The following is a 26332-nucleotide window of genomic DNA, read 5'->3' on the forward strand; positions in this document are numbered from 1 at the left end:
TTTAGTCTATTTACCAAAGGCAGAAAATAGTTTTTAAATAGTGTCTGTGTAGCATTGGGCACAACATTTACATAGAAATATGGTACCTTGAGGATGTCACACTAGAAAACAAATTTTCTTTACAAATTAAAGAACATTCTTTTCCAGAAATGGTCAAAAATTATATCTTCATACTGTGATAAAAACGAGATTTATTACTGGCAAATAAACAAACAAGAACTAGTTAAGTAGATCCATCATGGCTTCCTTTTGTGGAAATGTTGGGAAGAGAATTCTGGAAGTTATTGTGTTCCTACTCTTTTTGGGGGACTCTACCATATACTTTACATACATATATTTCCTCATTTAATCCACAGAACAGCCTTATAAGGTAGGTACTATATTCCCATTTTATAGAAAAGAAACTAGGATTAACTGGCTAAGCTACATACTAAAGAGAGTGAAGAGGCTAGGTTCACACCCAAGACTTCATTCATACAGAACATGTACCTATAATTCAGGTACATCCCTTACATATATATCACTTTCCATTCATAGCCACTATTTCTAAAAGTGTATCTGCACTATTATTGCCACTTTCTCACTTATAATTCTTTCTGAATCTCATGTGCTTCCATGCAAAACACTTGTTCAAAATTGCTCCAGGATTGCTAACGACTTTGTAACAGCCAAATCCAAAGGACACTTTTCGTTCTTTATCTAACTTTTGTGGCCTGATCTCTTACTTTTGAAACACTCTCCTTCCTTGGCTAACTGAGCATTCCCTCTCATTATTCTTAAATGGTTCTTCTTCTCTACCTATACCTTTGATGTCTACTAACGTTTAGGGTTTTATCCTTGATGTCTTTTGCTAGATTTCTTTTCAACTCCAGATTTCTATTTGGTTCTTTAATTTCCTTGTTTGATTTTGTTTGTTTGTTTGTTTTTGTTTTTTTCTCTGTTCCCCAGGCTGTAATGCTGGAATGCAGTGGCACAATCACAGTTCACTGCAGCTTTAACCTCCTGGGCTCAAGTGATCCTCCTGCCTCAGTCTCCCAAGTAGCTGGGATGACAGATGCATGCCACTACACTCAGCTAATTTTTTATTTTTAGTAGAGGGGAAGTCTCACTATGTTGCCTGGGCTAGTTTCGAATTCCTGGGTTCAAGCTATCCTCCCACCTTTGCCTCTCAAAGTGCTGGGATTACAGGTGTGACCCACTGTGCCTGGTTGTCTTTTTCATAATTTCTATTTATTAATATTCTCTATCTGGAGAAACATTGTTATCTTACTTTCCTTTAGTTCTTTATATATGGTTTCCTTTAATATATTTAAAATAGCTAGTTAAAGTCTTTGTCTAGTAAGTCCAATGTTTTGGCTTCCTTGGGGATAGTTTCTATTGACTGCTTTTTTTCCTAGGTATATAGGTCACCCTTTATTGTTTATCTGCATGTCTTTATGTTTTTTGTTGAAAACTGGACATTTTAAATAATATAACGTAGCTCCTCTAAAAATCAATCAAACCCTCCTCTTTCCCAGTTTGTTGTTGTTGTTGCTGTTTATTGTTATGGTTATTTAGTGACTTTTCCAAGCGAATTCTATAAAGTCTGTAATCTTTGTCCCACATGGCCACTGAATTTTCTCTTCCCTCAGCTACTGACTAGATAGAGATGTCCTTAAATGACTGAACTAAAAAGTCTCCTGGTCTTTATTGGACCTCTAGCTGCATGATGTGGTCCTCAGCCAGGCATTTTACAATTCCACCTTAGCCTTTGCCTTTTGCTTGTGCAGAGCCCCAAGTTTAGCCAGAGGTGAGCTTAGGACCTTCTCAGGTCTTTCCTGAGCATGTACACAACTCTGACCTTATATATGCCATTAGCCTTCTAGATTCCCAGGAATATATCAGATCTTTTCAAAGTCCCGTATGTACATCTTACTCCCCAACTTTTCCTTTTAAGTTTTTTGTTATTTTGTTGTTTACCCCAATTGGCACCTGAGGTAGCTACTTTGTTGAACAGTTGTGGTTGATTGTTTTTGACAAGTGCCTCTAGGGAAAATACTCTTTGCACTGGGTGAGTTTTCAGTGAGGTGAAATAAAGACAAAGCTTTCAAGTGGGGTTTACCAGGACACCACCAGACAGGGCATATAATGACAGTTCTCTGAGGAAGGGGCTTTGAAAGAGCTCCAACTCTGTTCTGACTTGTTCAGTGCCAGCTAGGCTGCTAATTTTCACCATGACTGCAAGCTGTAGGTTTTCAAGGCTACCGTGGAGCTGCAGAAAGGGGGAGGTGTTAAGGCAGGTGAAAATGCCACAGCTTGTTGCTCTCACAGAGATTATGCTCTTTGTTGTTGTTTTAAGCACCCCCCACCTCCACTCCCAACAGATTGTTGTAAATCCGGTTAATTTTTAAAGTTACAGAAAAAGTTGATCTTGACAATTTTTGCCAGTGTTCTCCAAACTTTTATAAAGGACAGGATTTTTGGATGTTGTTATTTTGCCACTTCCCATAACATCACTGATCATCCCCGTAATTTTTAGATATCTTTGAAAGATACTAGATTGTTTAAAGCAACAATAATAATAGTATATTGTGGGGGTTACAATATACTTAGGAGTAAGTGTATGGAAACAATAACACAAAAGATAGGAGAAGGTAAATAGATAGGCGGCTGTAAAAGTCTTACATTATGTACAAAATGGCATAACATGCTATTTGAAGGTAGACAGTGATATATTAAAAATGCATTGCTGGTAATCCCAGCACTCTGGGAGGCCGAAGCAGGTAGATTGCTTGAGGTCAGCAATTCAAGACCAGCCTGGCCAACATGGTGAAACCCCATCTCTACTAAAAAAAAAATACAAAAATTAGCTGGGCATGGTGGCACAAGCCTGTAGTCCCAGCTACTCGGGAGGCTGAGGCAGGAGAATGGCTTGAACCCAGGAGGCAGGGGTTGCAGTGAGCTGAAATTGTGCCACTTCTTTCCAGCCTGGGCAACAAAGCGAGACTCCATCTCAAAAAAAAAACAAAAGAAAGAAAGAAAAAAGGAACTACACGGTGAGGTTCCCTTTTTTATTTAAAATTTTTTATTAAAAAAAAAAGAAAAAGAAACTGCATTGTACAAGTTTGTCGTTTTATAATTAAGGAATTAAAAGTTAAAGTGATTGACTGATAAAAATAGTTTCACACAGCCAGCCAGTCAACAGCAGAGCCATAGTAAAATTCTTACTTTATAAATTCTAGTCCTGTTGTCTCAAGAGAAAATAATTTCCATGCAATGTCAACCAAGTATACAACTACATATAAATAACATGCTCATTTCAAACGATTCTTACTTAGCAAGTCCAGTAAGATCTCTACTTGGAAACATCCTGAATTTAGTTTTAATTAATTCAAATTCTCATCAATTAATCAAGATTATTTAAGTGTGTTCTACTTAATGGAACATCAAAAATATTGCAGCTAAACAATCATGTAAAGCACCAGCTACCAAGTTCAGAGAATATAATATTTCATTCAAATGAAAGACTAATTCGTTCACACTTAAGGAAAAAAATGATTTAAAAATGTATGAAATCTGTATGTAGTATTACCTGTAGCTCCTAGTGGGTGTCCCTTTGAAATCAGTCCACCACTAGGATTTATAACCCACTTTCCTCCATATGTATTATCTCCTCTATCAACCAGTGTTGCACCTTGTCCTATAGAAGAAAAAATAATATTTACAAACGTTAATAGTAACAATAGAACAAATGATATGCTTTTATAAGATTTCCATATAGCCAAGAATTTCTTGTAGCAAATATTTCTTAACAGTTCAAACTAACAACAATTTGACATAAGCACTTTCAAAAGTAATAAATACTTACAATTTCAGAACATTTCCTGTATGAAACAAAAGCTCCTATTAGTTCCATAGAGCTCTCTGGCTTCCAGAATTGCTCTAAATATGGTAGAGATTCAGAGAACTAGGAGAATAGAACTGAAATGGATATAATGCTATAACTAAAATAATTATGTCAGCTTTTTTGCCAAAATGCATAATTTTGCCAAAATGTGTTCTTTTCTATTTTCAACCGTACTGCTATATACTATATAAGTATTTTTAATAAATATGGAAAAACAGGAGAAAAAAGACACTTTCATAAAATGAAGACAAATATCTGAAAACACTGTTGAGCCACAAAAGTAAGGTTAAAAAACAATTACTTCATGTGCTCGGTGGCTTCAATATTCCTGTCAATTTCCTGGTCATTTGGTCATTCTCCCAGATGGTTAAGAAGTAAATAAAAATGTATGTATTGTATAAAATTGTCTTCCACATCATATTTACGATAAAGTAATAAGATGTGGACACTCCAAATAATGACAATAATGATGGTGGTGATGCTGTCAAAGGTAGTGAATAGCTTTTGAGCACTCACTCTGGGTCAGGTCTTGTTCTAATTATTGTCTGTATACACAGTCAGCATCCACAGGTTCCACATCATGAATTCAACCATCCACAGATCAAAAATATTCAGAAGAGGCCAGACACCATGGCTGATGCTTGTAATCCCAGCACTTTGGGAGACCGAGGCAGGTAGATCACCTGAGGTCAGGAGTTCGAGACCAGCCTGGCCAAGATGGTGAAACCTCATCTCTACTAAAAATACAAAAATTAGCCAGGCATGGTGGTGCACCCCTGTAATCCCAGCTACTCAGGAGGCTGAGGCAGGAGAATCGCTTGAACCTGGGAGGCAGAGGTTGCAGTGAGTCAAGGTCATACCATTGCACTCCAGCCTGGGTGACAAGAGCAAAACTCTGTCTCAAAAATACATATATATATATTCAGAAGAAAAAAATTACAAAAAGCAAAACTTCAATTTGTATGTGCTGAGTACTACATTGAATCCATGTGAATGAAGTGATGTGTAGTTATTATAAGTAATCTAGACATTATTTAAAGTATACGGGAGGATGTGCATAGGTTATATGCAAAAATTATGCCATTTTATATAAGCAACTTCCATGGATTTTGGTATCTGTGGGAGGTCTTAGAAACAACCCCCCACAGATACTGAGAGATGACCATATTTATATAATTTAATATTCAATCCTATGAAGTAGGTGCTATCATTCTCATTTCTGAGATGAGAAAACAGACAGAGATATTAAGAAATCAGCCAAGGCAACAACAAGAGATCCAGGATTAATACTCAGGCACCCTGGCTCCACAGCCTGTGTTCTCAGCTAATATATTATATTGCCTTCAAAAACAAAAGTTCCTCTGTTGGTAAAATGAAATACACTAATCACAGGATTTTAGATGACTGACACTTCTAATTTGGCTTTAAATCTAGGTTATAGATAAAACCATTGGTTAAGGCATTCTCTCTTTTATTTTTTGGTATGTTTCTATCTTAGAAATTGCTCTGAGGTTGTAGTCATCAGAGATGAATCTATCTACTATTGCTACTTACAAACTGCTAAATATTGTTTCTATAGCAAGTAATAGCAAACTAAACACAAGCTAACCCCTAAAAATGAATAATTCACTACACTTTTCCTATAATGTATACAATCTTGTAAAGTATTAAAAGATTCCAAAGGGAAGTTATCTTGAACTCATCAACTAAAAATATTCAGAGATTAAAGTACTGTAAATGAACACTCTCACCTAGCATAGATAGGAAAACAAATGCATACGCTTTTGGAAAACAATTATTATACCTGTTCTGTGCCAAAAACTAAACTAGGAACTTAAGGATACAACAGCGAACCAAATGAAAATCCTTACTATCATGGAGTTTAAGTTATTGTGGGGAGAGGGGTGAGGAAAAGACAGACAATAGGTAAAATAAGTAAAGAAATATGTAAAGTGGTGACAAATGCCAAGGGAAAAAAGAAAGCAAGAAAAGGGCATAGGACACATTGAGACAAGGAAGATGGAGGTGAGTGATTTATATTTCAGACAAAGTGATTGGAGAAGGCTTCCACTGAGAAGGATATTAGTCAAAGACCTGAAGGGAGTGAGGAAGCAAATCATGTATAGTTGGAACAAAGGCCCTGAAACAGGAGCAAGCTTCCAGTGCTTGAAGAAGGAAGCCAATGTGGCTGCAGCAGAGTAGACGATTCAGAGAAAAGCAGAGGAAGTCAGAGATGGGAGTGGGGAGTAAGGAGGACAGATCACATTTGGCTTGTTCGTCTGAGTGAGTTGAGAAACTACTGGGTTTTGAATGAATGAATGAACTGATTTACTGCACATTCTAGCTTCAGTATAGAGAGACAAGGCAGAAGCAGGGAACCAGTTATAAGACTCCAACAATAATATAAATGAGAAACGATGCTGTTTTGCACTAGGCTGGCAGTGACAAAAGTGGTGAGATGTGGTCATATTCTGGATGTATTTGAAGGTAGAGTCCATAGCCAATGGGACTTAGAGAGAGACTTAATGATGACTGTGAGAGAGAGAAAAGAATTCAAGCCTGATGGCTTCCAGTTTAAGCAGCAGAAGGATGGGGAAGACTGAGGGAGGAGAAAGATTGAAAAATATCCATCGCTCAATTTTGGACTTAGGTTTGAGATGCTTATGAGACATCCGAAGAAACCCCTAAAAAGCAGGCAGCTGGATTCTTGAGTCTAGAGGTTGGAGGAGCAGTTCAAGCAAGGAGTATAAGTTTGAAAGTAATCATTTTGGCCGGGCGTAGTGGCTCACACTTGTAATCCCAGCACTTTGGGAGGCTGGGGTGGGTGGATCACCTGAGGTCAGGAGTTCGAGACCAGCCTGACCAACATGGTGAAACCATCTCTACTAAAAAAAAAAAAAATGCAAGAATTAGCCAGGTGTGGTGGCGCACCCCTATAATCCCAGCTACTCGGGAGGCTGAGGCAAGAGAATCACCTGAACCTGGGAGGGGGAGGTTGCAGTTAGCTGAAATCTCACCATTGTACTCCAGCCTGGGCAGCAACAGCAAAACTCTGTCTCGGAAAAAAAAAAAAGCCGGGGGTGGTGATTCACACCTACAATCCCAGCACTTTGGGAGGCCAAGGCAGGCAGATCACCTGCATTCAAGAGTTTGAGACCAACCTGGCCAGCATGGTGAAACCCCGTCTCTACTAAAAATACAAAATTAGCTGGGCGTGGTGGCGCATGCCTGCAATCCCAGCTACTCGGGAGGCTGAGGCAGGAGAATCACTTGAACCTAGGTGGTGGAGGTTGTGGTGAGCCAAGATCGCCCCATTGCACTCCAGCCTGGGCAACAAGAGAGAAACTCCGTCTCCAAGAAAAAAAAAAGTAAGTAAGCAATCATTTTATATCTGTATCTATATAAAACATTTAACTTTGAGATTAAGTTCCATATTAGGCAGAATATGTTCACTACAGTTCATCTCTTGCATTGATTACAACTGAAAACACTGGATATAAAAATAAAAAATTTTTTAAAAACTACCTGAGGACTCTGAAAAGTAAATAAAAGCAGGGGGATTACAGAGCAAGTCAAAACTTGGAGAAGCCACTGCATAAGGGTGAGGTCCTGGTTGTCTTTTTTCTTTTTAGGCTCTCTCTCTCAACAGCTTTGCCCCAAGGTTGAGCACAGCCCTGGAACAGCATGGCAGCAGAAGCAGCAAAGGTAGCTAAAACTCTAACAGAAACCCCATCTTCCTAACCAAAGGAACTAGGAAAAGAAACCTCCGCAGGCTGGAGAGTAAGAGAAGAAGTCCACAGTGGAGTGAACCAGAGAAGAGGATCCCCTAATTCTGTGTACAGACCTGTACAAATCTCAGGCTCACTCTGACGTAGGCATACGTTTAGAGAGCTGAGCAAAGACTTTAACCACCACCCTCGGAAGGCAAGACAGAACTTATTGTCAGAACATACGGCTTAAATGCTTGTTAAAACAAAAACCAACATTCTCCAAAGGATCTGTATAACGGGACATTCACCCTGTCCAGGATACAATCCAAAATTATTTGCTACACAAAGAATCAGAAAATGTAACCAATACTCTCAAGGTAAAAGACAATCAACGATGCAAAACCTAAGAAAGCCCAGATTATGGAATTATTAAAGACTTTAAAACAGCCGTTAGAACTGCAAGGTAAAGAAAGCCCACTAGAAATGAAAAAAAAGATACAGGCTCTCAGCAGAGAAACAGAAAATATAAAATGAACCAAATGGAAATTTTAGAACTGAAAATACCATATTTGAAATAGAAAACTCACTAGAATGGTTTATGAGTAGAAAGAAGATGAAGGAGGAGTCAGTGAATTTAAAGATATATCAACATAAATTATCAAATGTGAAGAACAGACAGAAAAGGGATTCAAAGTGAACAGTTTCAGGGACCTATGGGACAATATCCAAAGGTTTAATATATGCATCATTGGAAGCCCAGAAGAAGCAGAGAAAAAAATTGAAAATCCCAATATATAATATTATAAAGACATTTTCAGTTGAAGGAAAACTAAAAGAATTCAGGCTAACTTTTTGTATATTTAGTAGGACAGGCTTTCACCACGTTAGCCAGGATGGTCTCAATCTCTGGACCTCGTGATCTGCCCGCCTTGGCCTCCCGAAGTGCTGGGATTACAGGCGTGAGCCACCGTGCCCTGCCAACTGGGAGAGATTTACCCCCTAGAAGACATCTGACAATATTTGGAGACATTTTATGGTTGTTACAACTGTGGGGGGTGGTGCTACTGGCATTTAGTAGATAAGAGGTGGGGATATTGCTGAATATCCTACCATACACAAGCTGTATCACAAGAATGATAGAGCTCAAATGTCAACAGTGCCAAAGTTGATAAACCATGCTCTATAGCAACCACTGGGATAAACAAAGAAGAAAAAACAAAGAGATATGGTGAAAAAAAAATCAATAAGTTGAAATGGCATACTAAAAATATTTAAATAATGCAAAAGAAGTCAAGAGGAGGGGCACAGAGGAACAAAAATTACAGGGTCAAATAGAAAACAGATAATTAAATGACCAACCTAAATCCTACTATATCAATAATTACATTAATGATCTAAATCACTATTGTCTAACAGAAATATAATGCCCACACAATACTTCTAAATTTTCTAGTATATATTTTATTTAATATATACATTTTATATATATATAAAATATTTCCATTCAATATGCAATCAACATAAAAAAATTATCAGCCGGGCGCGGTGGCTCAAGCCTATAATCCCAGCACCTTGGGAGGCCGAGGCGGGTGGATCACGAGGTCAGGAGATCGAGACCATCCTGGCTAACATGGTGAAACCCCGTCTCTACTAAAAATACAAAAAACTACCCGGGCGTGGTGGCGGGCACCTGTAGTCCCAGCTACTCGGAGGCTGAGGCAGGAGAATGGCGTGAACCTGGGAGGCGGAGTTTGCAGTGAGCCGAGATCACGCCACTGCACTCCAGCCTGGGCGACACAGCAAGACTCCGTCTCAAAAAAAAAAAAAAAATTATCAGTGGGCCAGGTGGCTCATGCCTGTAACCCCAGCACTTTGAGAGGCTGAGGCGGGTGGACTGCTTGAGGCCAGGAGTTTGAGAACAGCCTGGGCAACATGGTGAAACCCTGTCTCTACTAAAATTACAAAAATTAGTTGGGCATGGTGGCATGTGCACCTGTAATCTCAGCTACTCAGGAGGCTGAGGCACAAGAATCGCTTGAACCCAGGAGGCAGAAGTTGCAATGAGCCGAGATCACACCATTGCACTCCGCCTGGGCAACAGAGCGAGACTCTGTCTCAAAAAAAAAAAAAAAAAAAAATTATTGAAATACTTTACATTATATTTTTCAATATTAAGTCTCCCAAACCCCATGTGTACTTCACACTTACAGCACACGTCAATTTGGACTAGTTACATTTCAAAGACTAAAGTATAGTTTAGTGGCTATCATTATGAGCACAGGTTTCAACACTCCAGTTAAAAGGCAAAATTCAACAAAGTAGATTTTAAAAAATACATTATCGTGGCTGGGCGTGGTGGCTCACGCCTATAATCCCAGCACTTTGGGAGGCCTAGGTGGGTGAATCACCTGAGGTCAGGAGTTTGAGACCAGTCTGGCTAACACGGTGAAACCCTGTTTCTACTAAAAATACAAAAATTAGCTGGGCGTGATGGCAGGTGCCTGTAATCCAAGCTACACAAGAGGCTGAAGCAGAAGAATCACTTGAACCCAGGAGGTGGAGGTTGCAGTGAGCAGAGATTGCACCACTGCACTCCAGCCTCGGCTACAGAGAGACAGTCTGTCTCAGAAAAATGAAAAAACAAAAAAAATTATTGCTTACATGCTGCCTATAAGAGATACACTTTAAATAAATTAACATAAACAGGTTGAAAGCAAATGAATAAAAGCTCATGCAAAGAATAAGCATAAGAAAGATGGAGTAGCTATTTTGATCAGATAAAAGAGCCTTCTAGACAAATAATATAATCAGAATACAAATTATTTGGATACTCCATCATCTTAGTGTTGGTACTGCCTAATACCACAAGTTCTAAAAAGTCCACTACCAAAACACCTTACATTCACTTCCCACAGTGTGGCAGAGCCAATGTGAAGGGAAAAGCGAATAGTGAATTATTTTATCTAATGGTCCAAATGAAGTTTTCTCAGTGAAATTTACCAAATTAATCTGCCCTATTCAAAGATGTTACCTTCTGGACAGAGTCCCAATGCTTCATAAGTAAGGAGTTCGTTGGTAGAAAAGCAATCGTGAAGTTCTATTACGTCAATATCATTTGGTGTCAGGCCAGATTTCTCATAGCATTTTCTTGCAGCTTCTTTACTCATATCAAAGCCAACCTAAAAACAAAACGATATATAAATAAAGGGCACCAAAACTAGGCCTTTTAGACAAGTAGTTTAAGAGATTAATAGATGCATAACCTTAACAACTGATAATTGACCGTATATATTGAAATCTTGGCCAGGTGCAGTGGCTCATGCCTATAATCTAAGCACTTTGGGAAGCTGAGGCAGGAGGATCGTTTGAGCCCAGGAGTTTGAGACCAGCCTGGGCAACACTGGAAGATCCTGTCTTTACAAATAATTTAAAAATTAGCCGGGCGTGGTAACATGTGCCTGTAGTCCCAGATACTCGGGAGGCTAAGCTGGGAGGATCGTTTGAGCCCAGGAGGTCAAGGCTGCAGTGAACCAGGATCACCCCACTCAATTCCAGCCTGGATGAAAGAGCAAGATTCTGTCTCAAAAAAAAAAAAAAAGAAGAAGAAAAGAAAGAGAGGAAAGGGAAAAGGAAAGAAAGGGAGGAAGGGAGGGAGGGAGGGAGGGTCGGTCAATTGATTCTATATTACACAGAAAGTCCAAATAAAATAACATCTAGGAGGAGTATGTACATATTCAATTTTGTACTAAACAATGACAGAATTTTTAAATAAAATATATAAAAAGGACCTAGAATTCCTCAGAGCATATCTTGTGCTAAGTTACAAAACCTCTGTCAAACTACAATGTATAGTTGTGATAAACAAGTTGCAGACATTTATTACCAGATCATTATGAGTCAGATACACTGAAAAATATGGGAGAATTTCTATATAAATTGACACAATCTTCTTTAGAAGATCATCTAGGATTCAAACCATTTTTCCAAAGTCCATGTTCCTAATATGTCTTTGGCCTCAAATGATAAAATAACTTTTCTTCAAGGAATAAAACTGTGAGGCCAGGCATGGTGGCTCATGCGTGTAATCCCAGCACTTTGGCACTTTCGAAGGCCAAGGCAGGTGGATCGCTTGAGTACAGGAGTTGAAGACCAGGCTGGGTAACATGGCAAAACACTGTCTTTACAAAAAAAATAATAATAATAATACAAAAATTTAGCCAGGTGTGGTGGCACGTGCCTGTAGTCCCACTTACTCTAGAGGCTGAAGTGGGAGGACTACTTGAGCCTAGGAGGCAGAGGTTGCAGTGAGCTATGATCGCATTACCATACTCCAGCCTGGGCAACAAAGCAAGATCCTGTCTCAAAAAGAAAAAGAAATAAAACTGTGGTGTAATGAAAAACGTACTATAACCAGGAAACCTAAGTATAAATTCTACCTCTGCCACAATCTAACTGTGATCTTGGGCAGTTACAAAAACATTTGCCAATTTACAGTGTTGTTGTAAAATCATTCTGTAAACTATAATTTAGCATGCAATTTTGTGTATTGTGTGTATGTCTTCAAATATTCAACTAACTCTAGGTCTGAATTTTCATCTTTTTTACTTTTTCCATTTTGTACTCAATCTTTAATCAGAATTTTTAAAGTGGTGAGGGTCAAGAAAGTTCATTAAAATCATCTTTGTGGCCATATGTGGTGATTCACGCCTGTAATCCCAGCACTTTGGAAGGCTGAGGCAGGTGGATCACTTGAGCCAGGAGTTTAAAACCAGCCTGGGAAACATGGCAAAACCGTATCTCTACAAAAAATATAAACATTAGCTGGCAGTGGTGGCATGTGCCTGTAGTCCCAGCTACTTGGGAGGCTGAAGTGGGAAGAGTGATTGAGCCTGGGATGTGGAAATTACAGTAAGCTGAGATCGCACTACTGCACTGCAGCCTGAGTGACAGAGTAAGACCCTGTCTAAAAAAAGAAAAGAAAAGAAAAAAGAAAAGAAGAGAAGAGAAGAGAAGAGAAGAGAAGAGAAAAGAAAAGGGACAACAAAACAAAATAATCTGTTTTTGCCTTAACTCTGTAACACTGGAGTTCTAGGCATAGTCAACTTAAAATAATGATAAATAGCATGTCTAGTAAATTAAAAGTTATTATATAATAATGCATGGCTCTATCACAAAAAGCATGAGACTCTATCTTAAAAATAAAAAAAAATAAAAATAACAAATAAACAGAATCTCAGACATACCATTTTAATAACGCTCTTTTCTTCAAACGAGCTTGGCAAATCAGTCATCATTTCTTGTGCCAAAATTTCCACAGCTTTGGATTGCAGGCCATACTTCTGTACAAATGCTTCACTGGCCAAAATTGCTGCTGCAGCACCATCTGAAGTGGGACTAAGAGGAAGTAAAAACAGTTCTAGGAGTTCCTTCTATGTGAAAAGAAAGGCCAAATATACTTGCTGGTCAGTGGATTGTCTTCTTTGTGATATCTACAGTTGTAAATCTCATGCTTCCCACCTAAGGACTGAAGCTCTATCAAGAACTTAAATGTTGTCAATCACTACTTGGTATCTAAGAGTCCCAAAAAGTTCTATTTTTTTTTTTTTTTTTTTTTTTGAGATGGAGTTTCGCTCTTGTTGCCTAGGCTAGAGTGCAATGATGTGATCTTGGCTCACCGAAACTGCAACCACCTCCTCCCAGGTTCAAGTGATTCTTCTGCCTCAGCCTCCCGAGTAGCTGAGATTGCAGGCATGCGTCACCACGCCCAGCTAATTTTGTATTTTCTGTAGAGACAGGGTTTCTCCATGTTGGTCAGGTTGGTCTCGAACTCCCGACCTTAGGTGATCTGCCCGCCTCGGCCTTCCAATGTGCTGGGATTACAGGCATGAGCTACCGCGCCCGGCCCCAAAAAGTTCTTATTGCAAAGAATCACCAATTTGCCTCTGGAGATGCATAAGGCATCTTCTGAGGAGTGAGTCCAAAAGGTTATTCCTATCCTAGTACAGACTGCCCCAGCTCCAACTTTACTATCTCCAAATAACTCAGTCCTGAAATCCTTTTGGAAACTGGGAAAAGATAGATTGGGGATACTAAACCATCTGCTTTAGTTAAGACTCTTGATATCTTAAATAGATCTTTCTCTTACAGCAAATTGGGATGGAAGGTAGCAAACACAAGAAGCCCTCTGTGACTTCAGTTAGATTTTCTAAATGGGCAGACCCTCATATCACAACAAAAGAAAGCTGACCCAACTTCTTTCTTTCCATCCCAGCCTGTATCTACAGGGCACAGCCAGGTGTTAACTGGGACATAGGCAGGAGCTAGGCAGTACTCACTCAATTGTCTAGGAGACAGATACTGTCAAGCACTTTGCAAGAAACAACTATTACCATCATTAGAGCTACGAATTTTTCCTTGTTTTACTTTTACTCATAGCTACTATTATAGAGTAGTATTTCCTGTAGTAGAAGTACATAGCAGGGAAAACAAAATGCTTTGGACTCCACTGGCCCCCTAAGCCACAGTTTAGTGAACAAATACAACTGAAATCACCAAAGTAGGTAGAAGTCATGCAAGAAGAAGTAAAACACATCATTTTCCAAGAGAAGAGGCAGTCTGTCTCCAGGCAAGAGTAGGAAGTAAGGGTACTCTAGTGAAGTGACCCAGAGTGGGGACGTGGGATGGGGATGGCACTGGGAGGAGTTCTGTGAAAGCTCTGCCCAGATACAGAGCCTAAGGTTTAACCACAGGGGGGTGGCAGGAAGGGGAGCAGTTACTTCTCTCATTAAATGTTAAAATATATTTTTCTTACCAACATTGTAAGATAGTCAAAAAATCAAAAACTTTTTTAGATGCCATCACTTCATCTAAACTGTATTCATCTTGGAACTGGGAATACCTAAATATAAAATAAATATTAGTTACAGAATGTGAGATAGCAACTGTGTAATTTTTGTTGCAGCGTCAGAAACAGAATAATATGTAAGTGTTCTTTTCACAACCAAAAGACAGATTTTTATGAATAGCTATAAATTTCATCTGAATTGACCTTTTAAAAAATCCTAACTCTAAAAAACAGTATGTTTGATTTTTAAACATTTAGTCTTTGTCCTGCGTTCCTGGCTTGGAGCTTCCAGAGCCGTTGGAATTTCCTGAATGATAGAAGTCGGTGTTATGCTAATGAGGTCCCTTATAGTGGGCCCTGTTATATGGAAGACTGACCACCAAAAGACCAACCACGTGACTACAGAGTTGAGACTTTTGAGCCAGCTCAACCTCTGAGAAGAAGAGAAGGCTGGAGATTGAGTTCAGTCATGTGGCCAGTGATTTAATCTAGCACGCCAATATAATGAAGCCCCAGTAAAAAATCTGGACATGGTGTTCAGCGGGGCTTCCTGATTGGTGAACATCTTGATGGATCCGGAGGATGACATGCCCTGACTCCATAGGCAAAAGGCAAGAAAGCTTTGCTTGGCATCCTCCGAGACCTCGCTCTATATGCCTCTTCATTTGGCTGTTTCTGATTTATATCCTTTATAGTAAAACTGTAAGTTTAAGTACTTGCCTGAGTTCTGTAAGTTGTTCTAGTGAATTATTGAACCTGAGGGAGTCATGGGAACCCCTAGATTTGTGGTCAGTTGGTCAAAAGTATGAGTGGCATGGGCAACCCACTTGCAGCTAATGTCTGACATATGAACAGTCTTGTGGAGGACTGGGTCCTTAATTCATGGAGTTTGCATTAACTCCCAGATGCTTCGTGGTGGAATTGAGTTGCAATATACCCAGTTGGTGTTAGACCAGTTGGGGATTAAAACAGAATACCATATTTATGTTTCCTGGCAAATTATAGAATACTAGTTCCTTAAAAGCAAAATCAAATGACCTACAATTCAGCCAACTTTTGAGGTGATAACATTATACAAGTACATTAATTATGGCTAATGGAGCTTTTAAATAAATGTACAAAATAGCCAAGCGTGGTGGCTCACACCTGTAACCCCAGCACTCTGGGAGGCCAAGGCGGGCAGATCACCTGAGGTCAGGAGTTTGAGACCAGCCTGACTAACATGGCAACACCCTATCTCAACTAAAAATACAGGCTGGGTGCGGTGGGTCACGCCTGTAATCCCAGCACTTTGGGAGGCAGAGGCAGGTGGACCACAAAGTCAAAAGTTCAAGACCAGCCTGGCCAAGATGGTGACACCGTGTCTCTGCTAAAAATACAAAAATTAGCCGGGTGCTGTGACAGGTGCCTGTAATTCCAGCTACTCGGGAGGCTGAGGCAGGAGAATCGCTTGAACCCAGAGGGCGGAGGTTGCAGTGAGCTGAGATCACGCCACTGCATTCCAACCTGGGTGACAGAATGAGACTGTGTCTTAAAAAAAAAAAAAAAAAAAAATTAGCCGGGCATGGTGGTTCCTGTAGTCCCAGCTACAAGGGAGGTGGAGGTTGCAGTGAGCCAAGATCACGCCACTGCACTCCAGCCTGGGTGACACAGAGAGATTTTGTCTCAAAAACAAACAAAAAAAGAATCATTAGCTTAAATAATATTCTAAATATAAAGTGGCCAAAAACTGAAACGGAAAAATTGTCAAAAGTTTACTTGGGTATAAGCCTTTTGTAAGAAAAACATAAAACATTCTAGTTAATATATTTGAGATTTTGGCATTTGCTTTTCAAGCATAAAGTTGCATATTACACAGTACGATAACCCAGATTTTCATTATTTCATGTCTCTGAAATACTTACGGGTTATTAACTGAATGTTTATGATTTTTCCATCCAATTTTTGCAAAGTGTTCAATTTTTGTTCCTGTAGAGAAAGCAAACATCTACCAGTGGGTGAATGTTTTTCTGCTGCTTATTAACAAATGTTGCAATGGTACTCAGTGTTCTGCTAAATATTTCCATGTTTTCCCTTTCATATATATCACCAGCATTAAAAACTTCAGCACTGTTCCCTCAAAAAAATTTTATTTATAATTAAATGTAGGCCTAATTAATGAACTGAATCAACTAATTGGCACACGAAATAAAAACAGTTCAAACTGATCTATTCTAATTAAAATAAGTAGGATCCAGTTTCAAAAATGAGAAAACACGGCCTAAACATACTCCAAAACATAGTGGTTTTAAGGCAGGAGAACACTGCCAGCAATTTCTCTAGGAATCTGTCAAATACCCTAGTACCCTAGACTGAGAGAATTTTACACAACTCGCACTCTCCAGGGCATGATAAAACATTTCATCTCTCTCCCTTTCCTTGTGATGAAACAGAAAAGTTTTTAGAAGAGTTATATCCTGATAAGAAATGCGTATGCCTTTTAAATTCCTTAACAGAAAATTTAAATAATCATGTCAGGAAAACAAAAAAAAGTACAGTAATGAGGTAAAACATGCAAAAATAATTTTTTTTTACTACTTTTAAAAAGACAAAACAGAATAAAATAGGCTTTGAATTCTCATTTGGTGCTATAAAGGCCAAAGAAAAAGAAAGCCACCAATGAGGGCTGATAATGTTATATTAATGGCACAGTAAAGTACAAAGTTCCCATGTCTGTTTTCTCTCTCTCTTCTCTATCAAGGAGGATGATCTTCAGAGCAAAAATGACATACACATAATTAAGCAAACCTTATCCAAATTCTAATAAAAAGAGAAGATAAATTCCACACTTGTGATCTTCTAACAATAAAAATAGTGATCAGGGCCAGGCGCGGGGGCTCATGCCTGTAACCCCAGCACTTCGGGAAGCTGAGATGGGTGGGTCATTTGAGGTCAGGAGTTCAAGACCAGACTAGCCAGCATGGTGAGACTCCATCTCTAATAAAACTGCAAAAATTAGCCAGGTGTAGTAAAAATACAAAAATTAGCCAGGTATAGTGGCACAAGCCTGTCATCTCAGCTACTCGGGAGGCTGACGCAGGAGAATCACTTGAACTAGGGAGACAGAGATTGCAGTGAGCTGAGATTGCACCACTGCACTCCAGCCTAGGTGACAGCGTGAGACTTCATCTCAAAAAAAGAATAGTGATCGGGAGGAGGCCAATAGGGGTTCAACAAGAATAAGACAAGTCAAATTATGTGTTATCTTTTCGTGACTGAATTGACTGGTAGATCAAAGAAAACATAGTATCTGGACAGCAGAAAGAAAATTAACGAAATTTCTCAAAACACCATTTTGCACAAGATAAGGAAATACTATAGTGTGGGATTTTGGAGTGGGGGGGTATTTTCATTTTTATCTTTGTGGTGTTACCAAAAAAAAAGAAGATTCTTCTGTCAAGTAAGTTTAGACTATGGTTAAACAAAGCTAATGTCTTTACTGTAAGACATTTGGAGCCTTTACTATTGCACTATGCATTATGACCATCTAGAAGAGGACTAAAATATGAAGCATTTCCCAATATTACACTCATGTGAAACAACAGGCATTAATTAATGCATTGACCTAGAGAAAAGTTTCTAGCACTAACTTCTAACCTCAGCTCTGGTCTTGTTAATATTTATATAACAAAGTAAGAAAGAAAAATAGAGGCTCTCTCACCAAACCTAAAGCTAGAAGGGACTGCTATAATGTTGAATTTCAACAAGGTCTATCAATAGGATGGATCAGAATATAAATTAAATGCTCAGTTCTATTCTTGAACTCCCACAACAACCTGCAAAAAGGCACAACAACTACGAGAAACCTCAAGCTCAGTGAGATTTCATAGTGTGATGTGACTAGCAGAATAGCTTACTTGGGATCACAGTACGGCAATTAGACTGGTTATGGGTTATGAAACAAGTCTAATGAGAATAGTTAAGAGAAGAAATGAAATATAGGGTCAGTCTGGCTTCAGATATTTGAAGGGCTACAAGGTAAAAGAGGCTTTTTCTGTCATTCTCAGAAGACAAAAACAAGAGCATGGATGCAAACCATAGGTTGAGAGATTTGGGTTCAACATGAAAAAAGGGAACTGTAACAATTGGAATCTCCTAAAAATGGGATTGGTGGCCTCAGTTGGTGACAAATTCCTTGTTTTAGGAAGTACACATGCTTTATTGTCTCTATTAGATTTACAGGCAATCCATACATTGATTGGTAGGAAGAAGGGTGGCTAAAACAGTAAAGTACCTGGCATAGTGTCTAACATAAGAGATGTTCAATAATGTTCATATTTTTTCTTCCTTTTTTTGTAACATGGGATCCAATTAATCAATAAAAGATAGCATCCCCTTGAAAAATATTCTGCCATTTACATATTTATTAAGCCTGGGCACTGATGAAGGGCTTATCGACTACTGATTCTGAATTGCCAATTAAGATTTTTGGCTATTCAAAGGCTATGCCTTTATGTAAAACTATTTTAATAGCCTATAATTTAATTATGACATCACAAAATCTGCTGGTTTTACCAATGATTTAAACTACTATAAGCTTTCTTACATATTCATTTCTAGTGCACATTCACAATATTCACAAACAGCAATTTTAAATAACAATTTCAATTCTATAAAATTCTACAATTCATTTAGAAATCTGTCGAATGAAGAATAAAGAAACAATACCCCAAAATGATGGCCTCAGAAGCAAAAGTTTTTCACCGACCTTCTCCTACCCTCCTGTCTCTCAGGCCCATTCTCCCCTGAGGCTAACCATAGAAACTAGAATCCCCCTTCCCCAAGGTAGGTCATAGAAACCAGAACTCCTTTTCCCCAAAGCCAGTCATAAAACCTAGAAATATTACTTTAACTTCATCCACCTTTCTGTGCAAAAACTGGTCATAAAGAAATTGTCTGACCTATCTTGTTTGACTGTAGGTCATAAGACCCCCATTCCAGAAAGGGTCCTGCCCCACACCCAGAAGGAAGGAATGCATGCTCACAGAGGCCAAGAGGAACCTAGATGGACAGGCCTGGCTGGGTTTCCCCACTCAGTCTATTAGTATTAGATCATATGCTTTTTGTCCAATCATATTTCTATATGGCTGTTCCATACTTTGTTGAACCTAAGCACAAAAATGGACAATTTCTCATTTCTTTGTGTCTTCATTCTGAATGCTCCCGTGTACACACATTAAATAAATTCATATGCCTTTTCTCCTGTTAATCTGCCTCATGTCAGTGATTTTCAGTGAACCTTCAGAAGGTCAAGGCCCTTGTTCCCTACAATGATATTTCCACTAAGATAGTGTACATTTGTATTTCAAATTTTAGACTAGAAAACTGTCCAATTATTCTAAGCAATGTAAAACTTGAGAAAATATATACACTTAAAAACACACCAGCAACAGGATTTCCAGCCGGTTGAGGAAAAATGGAGGCCGCCTAAATCTGTGTCTTTCTATAGCCTCTAAAACCAATACAGAATAACAAGAAAAAATAAAATAGCACAAATCATACTCTCAGCATAATTAGAAAATAGAAAATGCCAAATTTCAAATTATCTGTAAGTTAAAAAAAAAAAAAAAGAAAAAGAAAAAATATATAAGACCAAATCCCAGCCAACAATTGCTCATGTTTCTACACAAACCTTTAAGGGTACAAGCGCAGGCTGAGGAAACTGTGCAGAGAAGATGGGAGATAATGGCAGGCCAACAACTGCTCTAAACTACCAAGAAAAGAAAGGCCTCCTCCCCAAGTGTGAAAATACCAAGAAAGTATTCCTATAGATCAAACCATGACTATACGGAACGGGCTGAAAAACACAGGAGATCTGAGATGGGAACCTTAAAGGCATAGGTTCTGAGAAGAAAAAAAAAAAAAAAAGCAAAATGAAAGGGCAAGGTCCCTTTTGGTGCAATTGGGTAGTGAAAGAGAAAAGCAGCAAAAGAGGACATTTGTATGGTTCTACAAAACAAAAAAAGGACAAGGTACACCTGTAGTCCCAGCGACTCAGGACACTGAGGCAGGAGTATTGCCTGAGCCCAGGAGTTTGTGGCCATAGTGCACCTAAAAAGAGTCAGTCTGGGCAGTATTGCAAGACCCCATTCCACTACACTTACAGAAAAGGGCACCATAGTACTAAGAATCCCCCCAATCTACAAACAACACACTCAAATCACCAGGCAATAAAACTAGAAATTACTGATAAAATTAAAAGTCCACCTGGAAATTTAAAAAATATTTCCATGAAATAATTCTTGGGTAAAAAATGAAAATAGAAATGGAAATTACAGAACTTGTCAGAAAATAGTGATAATGAAAACACTACATATCAGAATCAATGTGATACATTTAACACAGTAATCAGGAAAATATATACCACCAACCATTTATTAATAAGAATAAATGGATTATTTATTCTTATTAATAAATGGTTGGTGGTATATATTTATTAATATATATTAATATAATACATTGATATATTTATTCATTAATATATTATATATTATATAATATAATATATATTTTATATAATATATAAATATATTTTATATATAATATATATTTTATATAATATATAAATATATTTTATATATAATATATAATTTATATAATATATAAATATATTTTATATATAATATATATTTTATATAATATATAAATATATTTTATATATAATATATATTTTATATAATATATAAATATTTTATATATAATATATATTTTATATAATATATAAATATATTATAATATAATATACATATTTATTAATATATACCACCAACCATAAGGATTATTAAGCAGTAAAAAGGAATGAGGTCCTAATACATGCTATGACATGAATGAACTGTGAAAACATACTAACTTAAAGAAGCCAGTCACAAAAGGTCACTTTTTTTTCTCTCTTTTTTTTTTTTTTGAGACAGAGTCTAGATCTGTCACCCAGGCTGGAGTGCAGAGGTACAATCTCGGCTCACTGCAACCTCCACCTCCCAGGCTCAAGCAATTCTCTTGCCTCAGCCTCCCCAGTTGCTGGAATTACAGGTGCACGCAACCATGCCCGGCTAATTTTTGTATTTTAGTAGAGATGGGGTTTCACCATGTTTGCCAAGCTGGTCTCGAACTCCAGACCTCAGGTGATCCCACCACCTCAGCCTCCCAAAGTGCTGGGATTACAGGTGTGAGCCACTGTGCCTGGACTTTTTTTTTTTAAAGAAAAAAAATCAGGGTCTCACTCGTATCAACTAGGCTGGAATGCAGAGGTGCAACTTCGGCTTACTGCAGCCTCCTCCTTCCAGGCTTAAGCAGTCCTCCCACTTCAGCCTCCCAGGTAGCTGAAACTATAGGCATGTGCCACAATGCCAGCTAACTTTTGTATTTTTCGTAGAGATGAGGTTTCACCATGTTGCCCAGGCTGGTCTTGAACTCCTGGGCTCAAGCGATCTACGTGCCTAAGCCTCCCAAAGTGCTGGGATTATAGGTATGTAGCACCATATCCAGAAGGCCACATATTGATTACATTTGACTCGTGAACAACACAGGTTTAAGCTGCATGGGTCCACTATAAGGGGACTTTTTTCAATGACAGTTACATCAAATATGCCTGCCTCTTCTGCCTCCTCTTCCACCTCTTCTGCCTCTACCACCTGGGACAGCAAGACCAACCTTCCTCCTCCTCCTTGAGGAAGGCAACAAGGATGAGGATCTTTAAGGTGATCACCTTCCACTTAATGAATAGTAACTATATTTTCTCTTCCTTATTATTTTAATAACATTTTTTGTCTAATTAGATAAGTTAATTCAAATATTACAATGAGCAAAGAAGTAGTAAAACCATCTCTTTTTGTAGATGATACAATATAGCTGCATATGTGGAAAGCCCTATAAGTAAAATCAATAATAAAACTAACTCGAAAATTAAAAACTTCAGTGAGATAGCAAGTCATAAGATTAATATATAAAAATCAATAGCCAGCCAGGCATGTGGCTCACACCTGTAATCCCAGTTACTTGGGAGGCTGAGGCAGGAGAATCACTTGAATCCAGGAGATGGAGGTTGCCGTAAGCCAAGATCGCGCCATTGCACTCCATCTTGGGCAACGAAGCAAGACTCCACGTTGGGGGGGGGTGGAGATCAGTAGCCTTCGTATACACAAGTAATGACCAGTTTAAAGGATATAACACCAGTGAAAAGTCCATGTGCAATAGCAGCAACAAGGATGATTAAAGGAATTAAGGAAGGTATTTAGGAATAAGTTTAACAAGAAATAAAACACTTATATATGAAGAAAACTTTAAAACACTCCTGAAAGACACAAAGACAGAACTGAATAAATAAAAAGATAATCCCTGTTCTTTGACAGGACAACTCAGCCTCATAAATACATCAGTCCTCCCTAAATTAGTTTAACAAGATTAATACAATCCCAGTAAAAATACCATTAACGTTTGAGAGTAAAGTTCAAATGGAGAAAAAAATAACCAACGCACATAGCCTATGCATAAATGAAGGCAAGAAAACACTGAAAAACTATGAGGGATCTTGGGCCAGAAAAAGATGTTCGTCAGATAACTGGTGAAATTTAGAATGAGGTCTGTAGATTATATAATAGTATCATATCAATATTAACTTCCCAATTTTGATCACTGTAGTGACTATGAAAGAACTGCAACTTACTCTCAAACATTTTTTTAATTAATTTTGTTGTTGTTGTTGTTGTTTTGAGATGGTATCTTGCTCTATTGCCCAGGCTAGAGTGCAGTGGCACGATCTCGGCTCACTGCAACCTCTACCTCTTGGGTTCAAGCAATTCTCCTGCCTCAGTCTCCCGAGTAGCTGGGTCTATAGGTGTGTACCACCATGATCGGCTAATTTTTTGTATTTTTAGTAGAGATGGGGTTTCGCCAGGTTGGCCAGGCTGGTCTCGAACTTCTGACCTCACGATCTGCCCACCTCGGCCTCCCAAAGTGCTGGGATTACAGGCGTGAGCCACAGCACCCAGCCTTACATTTAAAAAATTACATAGTAATGTAGATAAAATAATTCATTAAAACAACAAGCATAGCCAGGCGTGGTGGCTCACGCCTGTAATCCCAGCACTTTGGGAGGCCAAGGTGGGTGGATCACGAGGTCAGGAGATCGAGACCACCCTGGCTAACACGGTGAAACCCCGTCTCTACTAAAAATGCAAAAAATTAGCCGGGCATGGCAGCGGGCACCTGTAGTCCCAGCTACTTGGAAGGTTGAGGCAGGAGAATGGCGTGAACCCGGGAGGTGGAGCTTGCAGCGAGCCGAGATCGCGCCACTGCACTCCAGCCTGGGCAACTGAGCGAGACTCCGTCTCAAAAAAAAAAAAAAAAAAAAAAAACAAGCATGGCAAAATGTTAATTTTTAGAAAATCTAGAGTAAAAATATTAGGAATTCTTGTACTATTTTTGCAACATTCTTGTTCAGTCTGAAATTACTTCTAAACAAAATAGTTTTAAAGCATATTACAATATACCTCTAAAAATGAAGCATATCATCTTTTAAAATTGACAAACCTGGGCTGGGCGCCGTGACTTACGCCTGTAATCCCAGCACTTTGGGAGCCTGAGGCAGGCAGATCACGAGGTCAGGAGATCAAGACCATCCCAGCTAACATGGTGAAACCCCATTTCTACTAAAAACACAAAAAATGCCATGTGTGATGGGCGGGTGCCTATGGTGCCAACTACTCAGGAGGCTGAGGCAGGAGAATGGAGTGAACCTTGGAGGCAGAGCTTGCAGTGAGCCAAGATCGGGCCACTGCACTCCAGCCTGGGCAACAGAGCGAGACTCTGTTTCAAAAAAAATAAAGAAAAGAAAAAAAATTGACAAACCTTTCAAATGACAACCATAAACAAGTTTAATTTCAAATTATACTCTGGCCACATTCATTATCTAATTAATTTTAAATATTTATGATTTTTAAACAAAAATGCTATTACAATATTCAGTTTTCCTTCCCCTTCCCCAAACAGGTCAAAAAAGAAAAAAGGAAAGCCAAGCACAAATGAAAATTCCAAGCAAAACATGTTTCCATACCTACAATAAATGCTAACAAACATTACTGAATGTCCCTCTACTATGTACAGGAATGACAAGAAAACAAAAAGTTAATATACAGTAAAAACTTTTTATTATTTAAAATTAATATAGCTATCTGAGAAACAATGAAAAGAATGGAGGTTTTATAGTATGGCAGATTTGAGTGTGAAACCCTCTCCTATCACCTATTAGAAGTTACTCAAATTCTCCAAGCTTCAGGTTCCTCGTATTAAAAATAGGCGTACACTCACCTCTTAAAATAGTTGTTATATTTGGTATGTAAAATATCTAAGATGTGTGAGGCACGCAACAAAGAGCAGCTACTAACTGGGAGAAAGGGCTGCACAAGAGCTTTTGAGTGAGACAGAAATAGAATGGAACATAGGCTCTCCTACTTATTGACCCTATGATCCTGGTCAAAAACTTGTCTGAATATCAGATTCTTCTGCTATAAAATGAGATAACAACACCTGCAATAATGGATTCTTGTGATAGCTGAATGAGATAACATACATATAGAAATTCACTCCTTCATTCAATAAATGTTGAGTATTTAAATATGCTGAAGACTGTAGAAGAGAAAGAAAAAAAAAAACTTCTTTCTGGTTAAATAACATGCCAAGTTCTGTGCTTGGCTGTGTATATCAAGGTAAACAAAGCAGACATGGCCCCTGCTTTCGTGGAGTTTATAGATAATAAAGAAGACAAAAATTAAACAAGTAAAACCACATATGATAAATACATGAATATAAATAGTGCTAAGTGCTATGAAGGAAGCGATACGAAGCTATCTAAGAAAAAGAATAATAAGAGGGGCTACTTTGATTTGAATAGTCATGGAGGGTCTTTCTAAATTTTAAAGATGAATTAATTACACAACACTGACTTGTGCCAGGCACTATTCTTTTTTTTTTTTTTTCTTTTATACTTGGTTTAGCCAGGTACTATTCTAGGTTAACAATCAATGTGCAGGAAATAAGACAAATAAAAATCCATGCTTTTGTTGAACTTATATTCTGTTTGGAAGAGTCAATAAACAAGTGTGTGTGTGTGTATATATATCTCATGTTATATGGCACCTATAATAATCTGACATATATGTATGTGTCAGATATATGTCAGATTATTATAGGTGCCATATAAAACGATAAAGCAGAAGATAGTGAATAGGAAGTTCTGGGAAGGAGAGTGATGAAAGAAAGCAGAAGGTGGCTTTTAAACAAAGACCTGATGGAAGCAAGGGAGCTGGCTCTGATGATCTTAGGGTAGAGGCTAAAGCCCTACCTGAAGTAAAGCTTGGTGTGTACAAGGAACAGAAAGAAAAGATAGTGTGGTTGGAGCAGACTAGTGAAAGAAAAAATGGTGGGAGATAAGATCAGAGAGCCAATGAGGGTGGAGGGAATGATCATGTAGAAGCTCGTAGGCCATAAGAAGACACTTGGGTTTCAATCTCAGTGTGATGAGAAACAATGGAGAATTTTAAGCACAGGTGTGAAATGATCTGACATATTTTAAAAGCATGGCTCTGGCTATAAAGTAGAGAATTGACTTTGGAGGTACACAAGCAGAAGTAGAGAAACCAGTTAGAACACTCCTAAATTTCAGGTACGAAATTATGCCACTACAGCAAAGGTAGCAAAAATGGTGAGAAATGGCTATACTGAGAATACAGAGAAAAGTCTTGCTGATATATTGAATGTAGAGTATGAATAGCTTGATCTTTCACCTTGTCTTGGTTGACATTTTAAGATCCTCAATTTATAGTCCATGACCAGTCATGGTAGCTCACGCCTGTAATC

At 38.4% G+C, this 26332-nt stretch overlaps 1 protein-coding gene across 3 annotated transcripts in view; it reads right to left on the reverse strand.

Annotated features, from left to right (window-relative positions):
* Window positions 1-26332, reverse strand: part of SCP2 (sterol carrier protein 2) — a 126514-nt gene that overhangs the window by 57237 nt on the left and 42945 nt on the right. For 2 of the 3 annotated variants that reach the window (XM_007978723.3, XM_007978725.3), the window contains exons 7-11: window positions 16345-16408; window positions 14408-14494; window positions 12840-12990; window positions 10628-10775; window positions 3572-3679 (exon numbers count right to left, since the gene is read on the reverse strand). In XM_007978723.3, the coding sequence (XP_007976914.1) occupies window positions 3572-3679; window positions 10628-10775; window positions 12840-12990; window positions 14408-14494; window positions 16345-16408 (558 nt within the window). The remainder of the gene's footprint in view (window positions 1-3571; window positions 3680-10627; window positions 10776-12839; window positions 12991-14407; window positions 14495-16344; window positions 16409-26332) is intronic. The other variant, XM_007978724.3, reaches the window with a different exon arrangement.

The sequence above is a fragment of the Chlorocebus sabaeus genome, chromosome 20, assembly GCF_047675955.1.
Source record: "Chlorocebus sabaeus isolate Y175 chromosome 20, mChlSab1.0.hap1, whole genome shotgun sequence".
Taxonomy (NCBI): domain Eukaryota; kingdom Metazoa; phylum Chordata; class Mammalia; order Primates; family Cercopithecidae; genus Chlorocebus; species Chlorocebus sabaeus.